The 15,545-nt window shown below is 50.1% G+C and overlaps 1 protein-coding gene across 1 annotated transcript in view; it reads left to right on the forward strand.

Annotated features, from left to right (window-relative positions):
- Positions 1–14,025, forward strand: part of kdm6a (lysine (K)-specific demethylase 6A) — a 117,384-nt gene extending 103,359 nt beyond the window's left edge. Inside the window, exons 26-30 of the mRNA XM_056289360.1 lie at positions 2,418–2,605; positions 3,112–3,253; positions 7,379–7,505; positions 11,315–11,485; positions 13,570–14,025. Coding sequence (XP_056145335.1) covers positions 2,418–2,605; positions 3,112–3,253; positions 7,379–7,505; positions 11,315–11,485; positions 13,570–13,596 — 655 coding nt within the window. The 3' untranslated portion in view covers positions 13,597–14,025. The remainder of the gene's footprint in view (positions 1–2,417; positions 2,606–3,111; positions 3,254–7,378; positions 7,506–11,314; positions 11,486–13,569) is intronic.
- Positions 14,026–15,545: the final 1,520 nt, after the last annotated feature.

Raw genomic sequence — 15,545 nt, forward strand, 5'->3', positions numbered from 1 at the left:
TGGATTTGTTTTGGACAGTGAACAGCATCTTGCCGTTACTAGGCAACCACGGAGTCAGCTGTCAGTCACTTTTGTGCCTACGTTAGCGATAGGTGACTTAGCTACGCAACTTAACCCATCCATCCAGACCATTACTTTTTACGATGCTAAACAGTATACCTTTTTATTACATGTACTGTTTACTCTAAAACATGGCTGAGTGGAGGGCACTTGCTTTAGCTATTTCTCATCCATCTCTGTTGTTAACAGTTCAGTTGAGAAGGCCCGCCCCTCTGCTCACCTGATTGGACAGCAGAGAAAAAGCATTGGGGACGAGGGTGGTTTCCTACACAGAGTTGAACTTTTTTCTTCAACTTCAGGCGCTCAGGACGTTTCCCCAAAACAGTGAGACGTGCGGGGCGTCCGGGTAGCGTAGCGGTCTATTCCATTGCCTACCGACACTGGGATCGCCGGTTCGAATCCCCGTGTTACCCCCGGCTTTGTCGGGCATCCCTACAGACACAACTGGCCGTGCCTGCGGATGGGAAGCCAGATGCGGGTATGTGTCCTGGTCACTGCGCTAGTGCCTCCTCTGGTCGGAGGGGGAACTGGGGGGAATAGCGTGATCCTCCCACGCGCTACGTCCCCCTGGTGAAACTCCTCACTGTCAGGTGAAAAGAAGTGACTGGTGACTCCACATGTATGGGAGGAGGCATGTGGTAGTCTGCAGCCCTCCCCGGATCAGCAGAGGGGGTGGAGCGGAGACTGGGACGGCTCAGAAGAGTGGGGCAGTTGGCCAAGTACAATTTTGGGGGGAAATCAAAGAAAATGTGACACGTGCCTGGCTGAAAAAGCGAGGTCCCTAACAACGAGCAAAACACTTTGAACCCATTGAAACAATTTAAAATCAAAACGGAGCTTCTCGCTGCCAGTAATGCATCCAGTGTGATCGCAGCCTTGATCTGTACCGCCAGACATCATCATCATAATAATAATGATAATAATAATAATACTACTAATAATTATTATAATAATAATAATAATAGTAGTACAGTTTATTTGTGGGCACCTTTCAGAGCACAGTAAAAAACAAGCAGAACTGTATCAGACAGCATAAAATCAAAACAAAGCAGGGTAGACAATAAAAAGTTAACACAACAGAAAAGTATAACATCATCATCTGCACCAAACTCAGTGAAGCGTGGGTCAGACTGAATATGCCACTTTGAAAAGGTGCGTTTTGAGATGGGATTTGAAGGCTGAAAGAGAGTCAGTGTTGTGAATTTCTTGTGGGAGAGAGCTCCATAGGCGGGGGGCAGAATGACTGAAGGCTCTAGTCCCCATGGTAGTCAAGTCTCTAGACCCCATGGTAGTCCAGCGGGCTGATGGTGTAGTGAGTTGGAGAGCAGAAGAGGATCTGAGAGTGCGGGAGGGCGTGTGGTTGTGAAGGAGTTCAGAAAGATATGAAGGAGCTAGGTTATTAAGGGCCTTAAAGGTGAGGAGCAGGATCTTGAAGTCAGTATGGTATTTAACAGGGAGCCAGTGGAGTTGCTGGAGAGCAGGAGTGATGTGATCTATGGAAGGTGTTCTGGTAAATGACACAGACAGCTGAATTCTGGACCAACTGAAGTTTATGAAGACACTTGAGGGGAAGACCAAAGAGGACAGAATTACAGTAGTCAGTACGGGATGTAACCAGGGTGTGAGTGAGTATGGTGGTGCTGTTAGGTGTAGGTGATGGCTGAAGACGATTAATATTGCGTAGGTGGAAGTATGCAGACCGAGTAGCATTGTTGATGTGAGCTTCAAAAGATAATGTGCTGTCCAGGACGACACCCAGACTCTTAACCTGATGCAATGGGGGAACTATAGAATTGTCAATAGTCAGAGAAAAACTATCAGGTTTAGCCAAAGTAAATAGTTTTTAGCAGATAGTTTAGTAGATAGTAGGTAGTTTATTAGATAGTTTAGTAGATAGTAGGTAGTTTAGTAGATAGTTTAGTAGGTAGTAGATAGTTTAGTAGATAGTTTAGTAGGTAGTAGATAGTTTAGTAGGTATCTGTGAATGTTCTCATTCATCCAGGTCATGGTTATCCAAAGGAATTGAATCGAGTGCGACTGGACTTGGTATATATCCGTGAAGACGTTTTGCCTCTCATCCAAGAGGCTTCATCAGTTCGTGCCTTTGTGACTACTAGCTTGGTCTACCATGTACCAAGCTAGACTAGCTTGGTCTAGTCAGAAAGGCACGAACTGATGAAGCCTCTTGGATGAGGGGCGAAACGTCTTCACGGATATGTACCAAGTCCAGTCGCACTCGATTCAATTCCTTTGGATAAGTTTAGTAGGTAGTAGATAGTTTGCATAATGCTTTGACTGTGTCTGACGTTTCATGGTGTGGTCGGTTTGACAGTGAGGTCTCTGTGTTTGTGTTGAAGGAATAACATCAACTTCCTGATGGGATCATGGTGGCCCAACCTGGAGGACCTGTATGAGGCCAATGTACCAGTTTACCGGTTCATCCAGCGTCCAGGGGACCTCGTGTGGCTCAACACCGGCACCGTCCACTGGGTCCAGGCTATTGGCTGGTGCAACAACATTGCCTGGAATGTGGGACCACTTACAGGTAATGAAACAGGATATATACCACCTGAAGAGGCGTTGTCAGGGGTTTATGGGTAATGCTGTTCACTATCCTTGAACAGCTGGACTAAAAAACAAAACCCAATTAAAGGGACGGTGTGTAATTTCTGTGTGTGACCCTCTCTGTTGTTCAGAGATGTGAGTAACAACAGCAGATTACAACAAGACAAGCCAAATCAAATAGAAAGGTAGTGGATACACAGCATGTTCATGAACATCTGACATGTTCAGCCTCCTTCAGTAGAAGTCTGTCTGCTCCTATTCTTCTTCTTCTTGATGGATGTATTGGGGTGTGGCTGGTAGTGATGGATGTATGGGGTTGTGGCTGATAGTGATGGATGTATTGGGTGTAGCTGGTAGTGATGGGGTGTGGCTGGTCTGCGGTATTAAGTGTCTGTCGATGGTGTAGAACAGTGAGTGAGTATGGGTTGAGGACTTTGCAGTAGTATGAACACACGAGTGAAGAGTAACCCCTGCTCTCCCCCGCAGCCCACCAGTACAAGCTGGCAGTGGAGCGCTACGAGTGGAACAAGCTGCAGAGCGTCAAATCCATCGTTCCCATGATCCACCTCACCTGGAACATGGCCAGGAATATCAAGGTGTCGGACCACAAGCTCTTTGAGATGATCAAGTGAGTACACCACCTGTGAATCCTTGTTGTCAGTGTGAGACTTGAACTAATCCGTCGTTTAAACTGTCATTACAGCGTGTGATGTGATGGTTGGTGTCTGGTAGGACTTAGTGTTTCCATCTTCATCATAGCAGTCAGATGAGGGACAGGGAGGCAGGTAGTAGTGTTTCCTCTAGGATGGAGTTGTAGCAGCAGTGTTTTTTTTCGCACGCCCGCCTCCAAGAAGAAGAAACAGTCGGTGCATGTGGAGTTCCTACTGTCCCTGGCAATACTTTAACCGGAACGAGGTGTGTCAAGACAGATCTTCCAGATGTTTATTCCAGAGGTGTCTTTCCTTGCGTTTTCCTGTCAAGTGATTGTGGTTGCTGTGACGTTACTGTGCGATGCTCATGTGGATTTGCAGAACTGTTTCCCTTCGGTGAATGACGATCCTGAATCTGATCAGCTTTGCTCGCCTCATTGTTGACGTCTACCCAGTGCTTGTTGTTATAATTGTTGTGCTGGCAGTATTATATTTATATATATTATATATATTTATTATATTTCCACATCCGGTGTGGGAAGATGGCGGCGTGAATTCACATTCGCGACGGCCTCATCCAGTACCGTCCATGCAGTGTCTTTGTCCACGTCCGCATCTAAGTTTTGTCTTTGTTTGATGGCTGGGAGAGCTGGCGCTGGATCAGCTGGGAGAACTTGGTCTGCTGCGCTGTGGGCTCAGGGACCATGGCCCTGCCCGGAGCCGCGCCCAAGGAGGTAACACCAAGGGCTGTCTGACAGGACGCTGAAGCGGGGCAGGCTAAGCTAACAGCTAGCTCATGTAGACCAGCGGTTCCAATAACACCGAGGGCGGTCTGGCGGCGGCCTCACCTGGTGTTGACTGTGGTGTTTTTGATGTCGTCGTGTGGCGTGCGGGGAGGTGCGTCAGGGGTGTCTGGCTGGGATAGCTGGTGCTAGATCGGCTGGGAGGGCTTGGTCTGCTTCGTCCGGTTGCCACAGGGATCACGACCCCTGCCTCGAGCTGGTCTGACAGGACGCTGAAGCGGGGCAAGCTAAGCTAACTGCTAGCCCATGCAGACCAGCAGTTCCGACAGTCCTCCTGGCTGGTGTTCGTACCCTTGGACAGTGTGTGTTCTTGTAGTTTTTGGATATGTGTATGGTCTTTGTGTTGCACTGCTGTGGGCTGGGGGGAAACGGCGTTTTGTTTCATTTCAGGTGCGCAAGTACACGAGGTGAAACAGCAAAACGTTGCTCATCCCTGATCAGTTCAGCCTGTAACTTTAGCTGCCAAGTTTCTCATTTATATGTTGGACTCACATGTGGATGAACTGACCTGGGTGTGAAGCGTCCGTAGCGCAGTAATATGACGTTCATGTCTAAAGAGTTAAGATGGAGCACCCCCCCCCCCCCCAGCAGCGGCGTAGCGCCACTGGTAGGTGCGTGTAGCACTGAGTAGTGTGTAGAAGAAGTGAAGGTGTTGTGTGTAACCTGCAGGTATGACAGAACAAGCTGGTAGAAGATCTTGACCAACAGATAGTACTACATCAATAAGTACAACTCAGGTTCAGCTGTGTTTTCAGGCTGGACCCAGCCAGTGGCACCGCTGGACCAGGCGACCAACGACATCAATGAAGATACAGGGTCGGTCGGCTGACCGATCCCTGTTGTGTCCCTGTTGGCCGTTGCTCTTTCACAATGGCTCTGCACAGCAGTTCCTGCTCATTCCACATTTATCACACGCAAAGGAACGGACCATATTGCTGCTCGTGGACCCCACGGAAACGCTAAGAACGGAATGGTGTAGTCCAGCATCGCATCATCAAGCGCCGAGGCCGCGCTCCCTTTTGGAGGAAATAACCGTGCCTTCACATAATGGGAGGAACAGGAAAATGCCGAAAAGCTGTTGTAGTGACGCAGTGAGAATGTCGCCTCCAACTAAATCTCAGCTGAGCCTACGTCACAGGGGTGTCTGTTAACAGGTTGGTTGTTTACAGGCAACACTTGGCCTAATGCTATGTGGTGACTCGATCCGATACGTGTAGAGGTCCTGATGAGCAACGTCCAGCCACCGTGTCAGGTCTCTGGTGACTCGATCCGATAGGTGTAGAGGTCCTGATGAGCAACGTCCAGCCACTGTGTCAGGTCTCTGGTGACTCGATCCGATAGGTGTAGAGGTCCTGATAAGCAACGTCCAGCCACCGTGTCAGGTCTCTGGTGACTCGATCCGATAGGTGTAGAGGTCCTGATAGGCATCGTCCAGCCACCGTGTCGGGTCTCTGGTGACTCGATCCGATAGGTGTAGAGGTCCTGATAAGCATCGTCCAGCCACCGTGTCGGGTCTCTGGTGACTCGATCCGATAGGTGTAGAGGTCCTGATGAGCAACGTCCAGCCTCTGTGTCAGGTCTCTGGTGACTCGATCTGATAGGTGTAGAGGTCCTGATGAGCAACGTCCAGCCACTGTGTCAGGTCTCTGGTGACTCGATCCGATAGGTGTAGAGGTCCTGATAAGCATCGTCCAGCCACCGTGTCAGGTCTCTGGTGACTCGATCCGATAGGTGTAGAGGTCCTGATAAGCATCGTCCAGCCACCGTGTCGGGTCTCTGGTGACTCGATCCGATAGGTGTAGAGGTCCTGATAAGCAACGTCCAGCCACCGTGTCAGGTCTCTGGTGACTCGATCCGATAGGTGTAGAGGTCCTGATAAGCATCGTCCAGCCACCGTGTCAGGTCTCTGGTGACTCGATCCGATAGGTGTAGAGGTCCTGATAAGCATCGTCCAGCCACCGTGTCGGGTCTCTGGTGACTCGATCCGATAGGTGTAGAGGTCCTGATAAGCAACGTCCAGCCACCGTGTCAGGTCTCTGGTGACTCGATCCGATAGGTGTAGAGGTCCTGATGAGCAATGTCCAGCCACCGTGTCGGGTCTCTGGTGACTCGATCTGATAGGTGTAGAGGTCCTGATGAGCAACGTCCAGCCACTGTGTCGGGTCTCTGGTGACTCGATCCGATAGGTGTAGAGGTCCTGATAAGCATCGTCCAGCCACCGTGTCGGGTCTCTGATCCACTTGGAGAGGGGCTGAAGGGGCATGACGGCTGACTGATGTCAAACAACCTTGACTTTTAGGATCTGAGGTTGTATGTCCCCCAGAAGGGGGCACGGCCGTGGCGTTTTGCGAAGTACCCATATGTGCCGGTCTGCTCGCCAAGCATCCTAAATAACCACTCTTGACAAAACACCCGGTACAGTGTGAGTCTTAGAAAAACGGGGGAGAGCCACAGGTAGAAGCAGATGAAGGATGAGGGGGCGTCAACAGGTAATTAGAATTGTTATAATTACCTTAGCAACAAAGATTCCTGGGACCACTAAAGAACATTCCGGTTGAACGTTTAATTTCCAGGCATCCACGTTGTAGAAAGTACCACTGTACCTCAAAGTAGAGCTGCTGCTCCTTCGCACAGAAAGCAGCGGTTGAGGTGGTTCGGGCATCTGTTCAGGATGCCTCCTGGGCGCCTTCCTTTGGAGGTTCACCGGGCATGTCCAACTGGGAGGAGATCCCGGGGTAGATCCAGAACTCGCTGGAGGGACTACATGTCCAATCTGGCCTGGGGACGCCTTGGGATCCCCCAGGAGGAGCTGGAGGGTGTTGCTGGGGAGAGGGAGGTCTGGGGTGCCCTACTTAGCTTGCTGCCACCGTGACCCGACCTTGGAGAAGTGGCTGATGATGAGAGGAGCGGGGGGGGGGAGGGGGGAGAGAAGAGGAGCGGCGTGGAGAGGAGAAGAGAGGAGAGAAGAGGAGACCACTGTAACAAATTGGCCACAGTTCTGAACATTGACCACACAGTCCAACCATATACTGGGTTTGGACCTAGTCTTGCTTGTTTCTGACACAACAGCCCGGCCGACTCTCATTCATTTGGAATGAAGCTCAGCCCACACTCACCTCACCACCACCTGCATAGGACACACACTGGTACAGTAACACCAGCAGATCTGGAACTGAGCTTTTATGTTCATGCTGACTTCCTGTGTGTGTGTGTGTCTGTGTGTGTGTGTCTGTGTGTGTGTGTCTGTGTGTGTGTGTGTGTGTGTCTGTGTGTGTGTGTCTGTGTGTGTGTGTGTGTTAGGTATTGTTTGCTGCGGACTCTCAAACAGGTGCAGGTGCTGCGGGAGCTGCTGCTGGCTGCAGGGAAGGAGCTGGTGTGGCACGGGAGGAGCAGGGACGAGCCGGCACACTACTGCAGCATCTGTGAGGTAGACTGCCATGTTTACTACACCCGTCATGTTTACCACACCCGTCATGTTTACCACACCTACCATGTTTACCACACCTACCATGTTTACTACACCATCCTGTTTACCACACCATCCTGTTTACCACACCGTCCTGTTTACCACACCTGTCATGTTTACTACACCGTCATGTTTACCACACCTACCATGTTTACTACACCGTCCTGTTTACCACACCCGTCATGTTTACCACACCTACCATGTTTACCACACCGTCCTGTTTACCACACCTGTCATGTTTACCACACCGTCCTGTTTACCACACCTACCATGTTTACTACACCGTCCTGTTTACCACACCATCCTGTTTACCACACCTGTCATGGTTACTACACCGTCCTGTTTACCACACCATCCTGTTTACCACACCGTCCTGTTTACCACACCGTCCTGTTTACCACACCTACCATGTTTACTACACCGTCCTGTTTACCACACCCGTCATGTTTACCACACCTACCATGTTTACCACACCGTCCTGTTTACCACACCGTCCTGTTTACCACACCTACCATGTTTACTACACCGTCCTGTTTACCACACCATCCTGTTTACCACACCTGTCATGGTTACTACACCGTCCTGTTTACCACACCATCCTGTTTACCACACCGTCCTGTTTACCACACCGTCCTGTTTACCACACCATCCTGTTTACCACACCTGTCATGGTTACTACACCGTCCTGTTTACCACACCTACCATGTTTACTACACCCGTCATGTTTACCACACCCACCGTGTTTACTACACCTGTCATGTTTACCACACCTACCATGTTTACCACACCGTCCTGTTTACCACACCTGTCATGTTTACCACACCGTCCTGTTTACCACACCTACCATGTTTACCACACCGTCATGTTTACCACACCGTCCTGTTTACCACACCTGTCATGTTTACCACACCGTCCTGTTTACCACACCTACCATGTTTACCACACCGTCATGTTTACCACACCGTCCTGTTTACCACACCTGTCATGTTTACCACACCTGTCATGTTTACCACACCTACCATGTTTACCACACCTGTCATGTTTACCACACCGTCCTGTTTACCACACCTGTCATGTTTACCACACCTACCATGTTTACCACACCTGTCATGTTTACCACACCGTCCTGTTTACCACACCGTCCTGTTTACCACACCTGTCATGTTTACCACACCGTCCTGTTTACCACACCTGTCATGTTTACCACACCTGTCATGTTTACCACACCATCCTGTTTACCATACCTGTCATGTTTACTACACCATCCTGTTTACTACACCTGTCATGTTTACTACACCATCCTGTTTACTACACCTGTCATGTTTACTACACCTGTCATGTTCACTACACCCGTCATGTTCACTACACCTGTCATGTTCAAATGATAAAGGAACTGCATTTTACAGAGTGCTGTTCTAGCTGCAACGTCACTCAAACCACTTTACATACAATTAATGCCTCACACACACACACACACACACACACACACACACACACGGCAATTTCAACCATGCAAGGTAACAACCAGCTCATCGGGAGCAGTTAGGGGTTCGGTGCCTTGCTCAGGGACACCTCCACATTTCTGCCAGGAGGAGCTGAGGATCGAACCGGCAACCCTCCAGTTACCAGACGCCCTGCTCTCCCTCCAGAGCTACTGCCCCCCCGTGTTTAACAAACCCGTTCTGTTGAACGCACACCCGACATGTTGTAAACCCCCGGCTCCTGTGTGGGTGGTGCTCCTCCTGTACCGAGTGTCGGGGGGTGGTATTGTAGTCCCTGGGGAGGTGGCCGAGAGGCTCTGGTTTATTTCTTTATCCAAACACACTATTAGCGCCGTGGTTAGCACGGTCGCCTCACAGCAAGAAGGTCCTGGGGTTCGAACCCCGGGGTCGTCCAACCTAGGGGGTCGTCCTCTGTGTGGAGTTTGCATGTTCTCCCCATGTCTGTGTGGGTTTCCTCCGGGGGCTCCGGTTTCCTCACTACTGATGTCCCTGTCCCGCAGCTTCATTCTGCTGTAATGTCCCTGTCCTACAGCTTCGTTCTGCTGTAATGTCCCTGTCCTGCAGCTTCATTCTGCTGTAGTGTCCCTGTCCTGCAGCTTCGTTCTGCTGTAGTGTCCCTGTCCTGCAGCTTCATTCTGCTGTAATGTCCCTGTCCTGCAGCTTCATTCTGCTGTAATGTCCCTGTCCTACAGCTTCGTTCTGCTGTAGTGTCCCTGTCCTGCAGCTTCATTCTGCTGTAGTGTCCCTGTCCTACAGCTTCGTTCTGCTGTAATGTCCCTGTCCTGCAGCTTCGTTCTGCTGTAATGTCCCTGTCCAGCAGCTTCATTCTGCTGTAATGTCCCTGTCCTGCAGCTTCATTCTGCTGTAGTGTCCCTGTCCTGCAGCTTCATTCTGCTGTAATGTCCCTGTCCTACAGCTTCGTTCTGCTGTAATGTCCCTGTCCTGCAGCTTCATTCTGCTGTAATGTCCCTGTCCTACAGCTTCGTTCTGCTGTAGTGTCCCTGTCCTGCAGCTTCATTCTGCTGTAGTGTCCCTGTCCTGCAGCTTCATTCTGCTGTAATGTCCCTGTCCTACAGCTTCGTTCTGCTGTAATGTCCCTGTCCTGCAGCTTCATTCTGCTGCAATGTCCCTGTCCTGCAGCTTCATTCTGCTGTAATGTCCCTGTCCTGCAGCTTCATTCTGCTCTAGTGTCCCTGTCCTGCAGCTTCATTCTGCTGTAGTGTCCCTGTCCTGCAGCTTCATTCTGCTGTAATGTCCCTGTCCTGCAGCTTCATTCTGCTGTAGTGTCCCTGTCCTGCAGCTTCATTCTGCTGTAATGTCCCTGTCCTGCAGCTTCATTCTGCTGTAGTGTCCCTGTCCTGCAGCTTCATTCTGCTGTAGTGTCCCTGTCCTGCAGCTTCATTCTGCTGTAATGTCCCTGTCCTGCAGCTTCGTTCTGCTGTAATGTCCCTGTCCCGCAGCTTCATTCTGCTGTAGTGTCCCTGTCCTGCAGCTTCATTCTGCTCTAGTGTCCCTGTCCTGCAGCTTCATTCTGCTGTAGTGTCCCTGTCCTGCAGCTTCATTCTGCTGTAATGTCCCTGTCCTGCAGCTTCATTCTGCTGTAGTGTCCCTGTCCTGCAGCTTCATTCTGCTGTAATGTCCCTGTCCTGCAGCTTCATTCTGCTGTAGTGTCCCTGTCCTGCAGCTTCATTCTGCTGTAGTGTCCCTGTCCTGCAGCTTCATTCTGCTGTAATGTCCCTGTCCTGCAGCTTCGTTCTGCTGTAATGTCCCTGTCCCGCAGCTTCATTCTGCTGTAGTGTCCCTGTCCCGCAGCTTCATTCTGCTGTAGTGTCCCTGTCCTACAGCTTCATTCTGCTGTAGTGTCCCTGTCCTACAGCTTCATTCTGCTGTAGTGTCCCTGTCCCGCAGCTTCATTCTGCTGTAGTGTCCCTGTCCTGCAGCTTCATTCTGCTGTAGTGTCCCTGTCCCGCAGCTTCATTCTGCTGTAGTGTCCCTGTCCTGCAGCTTCATTCTGCTGTAGTGTCCCTGTCCCGCAGCTTCATTCTGCTGTAGTGTCCCTGTCCTGCAGCTTCATTCTGCTGTAGTGTCCCTGTCCTGCAGCTTCATTCTGCTGTAGTGTCCCTGTCCTGCAGCTTCATTCTTGTGGTACTGTCACTGTGCACTTGACTGAAAGTGGATTTTTAGGATATCTTGTTTCTTCTGTGTGTGTGTGTGTGTGTGTGTGTGTGTGTGTGTGTGTGTGTGTGTGTGTGTGTGTCTGTTGTCCAGGTGGAGGTGTTCGACCTGCTGTTCGTGACCAGTGAAAGCAACAGCAGGAAAACGTACGTAGTGCACTGTCAGGACTGCGCTCGCAAGGGGAGCAGCAACCTGGACAACTTCGTGGTGCTGGAGCAGTACAAGATGGAGGACCTCATGCAGGTCTACGACCAGTTCACGCTGGTAGGCATTCGCACCACCCAGGGCAGTTCTGCTCGGTGTCCTTCAGCCAGCAGATAAGATCCAGTGCCAAAATAACGCGCCATTGAATGTGGTCGATGCCCTGCGGAGCTTCATGAGAGGCTTCATGAGAGCTTCACGAGAGCTTCATGAGAGGTTTCATGAGAGCTTCACGAGAGCTTCATGAGCTCTTCATGGGCGCTTCATGGGAGGTTACAGGAGAGCTTCATGAGAGCTTCACGAGAGCTTCATGAGAGCTTCATGAGAGCTTCATGAGCTCTTCATAGGCGCTCCATGGGAGGTTTCAGGAGAGCTTCATGAGAGCTTCACGAGAGCTTCATGAGAGCTTCATGAGAGCTTCATGGGAGGTTTCATGAGAGCTTCATGGGAGGTTTCAGGAGAGCTTCACGAGAGCTTCATGAGAGCTTCATGAGAGCTTCATGAGAGCTTCATGAGCTCTTCATGGGCGCTTCATGGGAGGTTTCAGGAGAGCTTCATGAGAGCTTCATGAGCGCTTCATGAGAGCTTCATGGGAGGTTTCAGGAGAGCTTCACGAGAGCTTCATGAGAGCTTCATGAGAGCTTCATGAGCTCTTCATGGGCGCTTCATGGGAGGTTTCAGGAGAGCTTCATGAGAGCTTCATGAGCGCTTCATGAGAGCTTCATGGGAGGTTTCATGAGAGCTTCATGAGCGCTTCATGGGAGGTTTCTGGAGAGCTTCATGAGAGCTTCATGAGCACTTCATGAGAGCTTCATGGGAGGTTTCATGAGAGCTTCATGAGTGCTTCATGGGAGGTTTCATGAGCACTTCATGAGAGCTTCATGGGAGGTTTCATGAGAGCTTCATGAGTGCTTCATGGGAGGTTTCATGAGAGCTTCATGGGAGGTTTCATGAGAGCTTCATGGGAGGTTTCATGAGAGCTTCATGGGCGCTTCATGGGAGGTTTCATGAGAGCTTCATGAGAGCTTCATGGGAGGTTTCAGGAGAGCTTCACGAGAGCTTCATGAGAGCTTCATGAGAGCTTCATGAGCTCTTCATGGGCGCTTCATGGGAGGTTTCAGGAGAGCTTCATGAGAGCTTCATGAGCGCTTCATGAGAGCTTCATGGGAGGTTTCATGAGAGCTTCATGAGCGCTTCATGGGAGGTTTCAGGAGAGCTTCATGAGAGCTTCATGAGCACTTCATGAGAGCTTCATGGGAGGTTTCATGAGAGCTTCATGAGTGCTTCATGGGAGGTTTCATGAGCACTTCATGAGAGCTTCATGGGAGGTTTCATGAGAGCTTCATGAGTGCTTCATGGGAGGTTTCATGAGAGCTTCATGGGAGGTTTCATGAGAGCTTCATGGGAGGTTTCATGAGAGCTTCATGGGCGCTTCATGGGAGGTTTCATGAGAGCTTCATGAGAGCTTCATGGGAGGTTTCATGAGAGCTTCATGGGAGGCTTCAGGAGAGCTTCATGAGAGCTTCATGAGCGCTTCATGGGTGCTTCATGGGAGGTTTCTGGAGAGCTTCATGAGAGCTTCATGAGAGCTTCATGGGAGGTTTCATGAGAGCTTCATGAGCGTTTCATAGGAGGTTTCATGAGAGCTTCATGGGAGGTTTCATGAGAGCTTCATGAGCGCTTCATGGGAGGTTTCATGAGAGCTTCATGAGCGCTCCAGGAGAGCTTCATGAGAGCTTCATGAGCTCTTCATGGGCGCTTCATGGGAGGTTTCATGAGAGCTTCATGGGAGGTTTCATGAGCGCTTCATGGGAGGTTTCATGAGAGCTTCATGGGAGGTTTCATGAGAGCTTCATGAGCGCTTCATGGGAGGTTTCATGAGAGCTTCATGGGAGGTTTCATGAGAGCTTCATGAGCGCTTCATGGGAGGTTTCATGAGAGCTTCATGGGAGGTTTCATGAGAGCTTCATGAGCGCTTCATGAGAGCTTCATGGGAGGTTTCATGAGAGCTTCATGGGAGGCCTCAGGAGGAACCATGTGAACGTCACTGGTGTTTTACGGCAGGTGAAACTTGGGAGTTAAAAATGAATGTGCCATGTTAAAAAGAAAAAAAGGAGAAACCCTAATCTTGCTCTTTGTGTTTCCAGGCCAGTCCTCTGCCTTCCTCCTCTTGATGGTGACGTTCTGTGTTCTGAGGACGGTCGGAATACGAATGGACTCAACAGAACACTCCGGAACCCTTTTTGTTTTCTGATATTCAGGAAGTTAGCTGGCAGGCCTCCAACTGCGTTCTGTAGCTTTCCCATAAGGCAGCTGTGTGAAAGCTGTGTGTCTATGCAACCTCGCCCAGAGCGGTGTGTCGCCCCCCAGTGGATCAAAGGGGAACGGCGGCCTGACTGTTCTACTGCTGGCCCAGATGGACTTCTCTTAAACCATCCAGGACCCCACAGACAAGGAGACCCGTTTTGTACATATTATGTTACGGATGGCAACAGCATCACACAAAGACTACTGACTCCATCTTTATTTTTCCATTTTCTTTAATATTCCGGACCGACGTGAGAGTCCTGCTCTCAGCCCACCGAGAAGAGCGCCGAGCCGAGCCGAGCCGAGCCGAGCCGGTCTTCTCTGTGTTGGCTGGACAGACGCGTCCTCGGTCAGGAGAAGGAGGAAAGATGTTCTGCAATGTGAAGAGTTGAGTGACATGTTGGTTGCGATTCCTTTTTATTTCCGTTTTGTCTCGTTTTCACCGCGCCGAGTCCTTGGTTGGGATAAAGAAGGAGAGAATCCGTCGGAGAGAAACAATGGCCACGTCACAGACAACCTGTGTTGCACAGAGGCAAAGGAAGACGTTTTAATTTTTTTTTTTTTTTAATTTTGATGTAAATTTACACTATTTATAAATGCATATTTATTGCTTGGAAATATTTGTTGATGGGATGCCGTAACTTTTTCTAGAGTACCTGCCATTAAATTTGGAGGCTTGCATTTTCAGCACGGCCCCTCATTCCTTTTCTTGATAAAGCCTTGTAAAGACCCCTCCTGGAAGTGGTTTTATTGTTTGAAGGATGTTTTATGCCTCAATAAACAAAAAAGCTGTCTTTATTTATACCTCTCCTGCTCTTGTGCTCATTCTGCTCTTTGATTGTTTTCATTATTTTTCTCCCCAATTGTACCCGGCCAATTACCCCACTCTACCGAGCCGTCCCGGTCTCTGCTCCACCCCCTCCGCCGATCCGGGGAGGGCTGCAGACTACCACATGCCTCCTCCCATACATGTGGAGTCGCCAGCCGCTTCTTTTCACCTGACAGTGAGGAGTTTCACCAGGGGGATGTTGCATGTGGGAGGATCCCCCCAGTTCCCCTCCCCCCAAACAGGCGCCCCGACCAACCAAAGGAGGCGCTAGTGCAGTGGCCAGGACGCATGCCCACATCCGGCTTCCCACCCGCAGACACGGCCAAATGTGTCTGTAGGGACGCCCGACCAAGCCAGAGGTAACACAGGGATTCGAACCGTCGATCCCCATGTCTGTAGGCAACGGACTAGACCGCTATGCTACCCGGACGCCCCCAAAATATGGAAAATACTACGACACTGTGTATTAACAGAACCTTCAGCAGAGACCGGTGACAAACTACTGGACAGTTTGAGAGTGACAGGGCCCTGTAGGAAGTTTCCCCTTCCTGACTTCCTGTTTTTGCATATTTGTCACACTGAAGGGTTTCAGATCTTCCTACAAAATGTAACGTGAGACTTGAAGAACCTGAGTAAACGCAAAATAATTTTTAAATAATCGTTTCATTTATTGAAGGAAAGAAGTTATCCACCACCCATATCAGCAATGTGAAAAAGTATTGCCCCCCTGAACTTAACTGGTTGTGCCACCTTTAGCAGCAACGACCACACCCAAACGCTTCCCATTATTGGAGATCAGTCTTTCACATGGCTGTGGAGGAACTTTGGCCCTCTCTTTGCAGAATTGCTGTAATTCAGTGACAATGGAGGGTTTTCGAGCATGAATTGCTTGTTTAACGTCCTACCACAGCATCTCGACGGGGTTCAAATCAAGATTTTATACAGGTTCCTCCAAAACCTTCATTTTGTTTCATTTGAACCATTCTG

This window comes from Lampris incognitus, chromosome 11, assembly GCF_029633865.1.
Source record: "Lampris incognitus isolate fLamInc1 chromosome 11, fLamInc1.hap2, whole genome shotgun sequence".
Taxonomy (NCBI): Eukaryota; Metazoa; Chordata; class Actinopteri; order Lampriformes; family Lampridae; genus Lampris; species Lampris incognitus.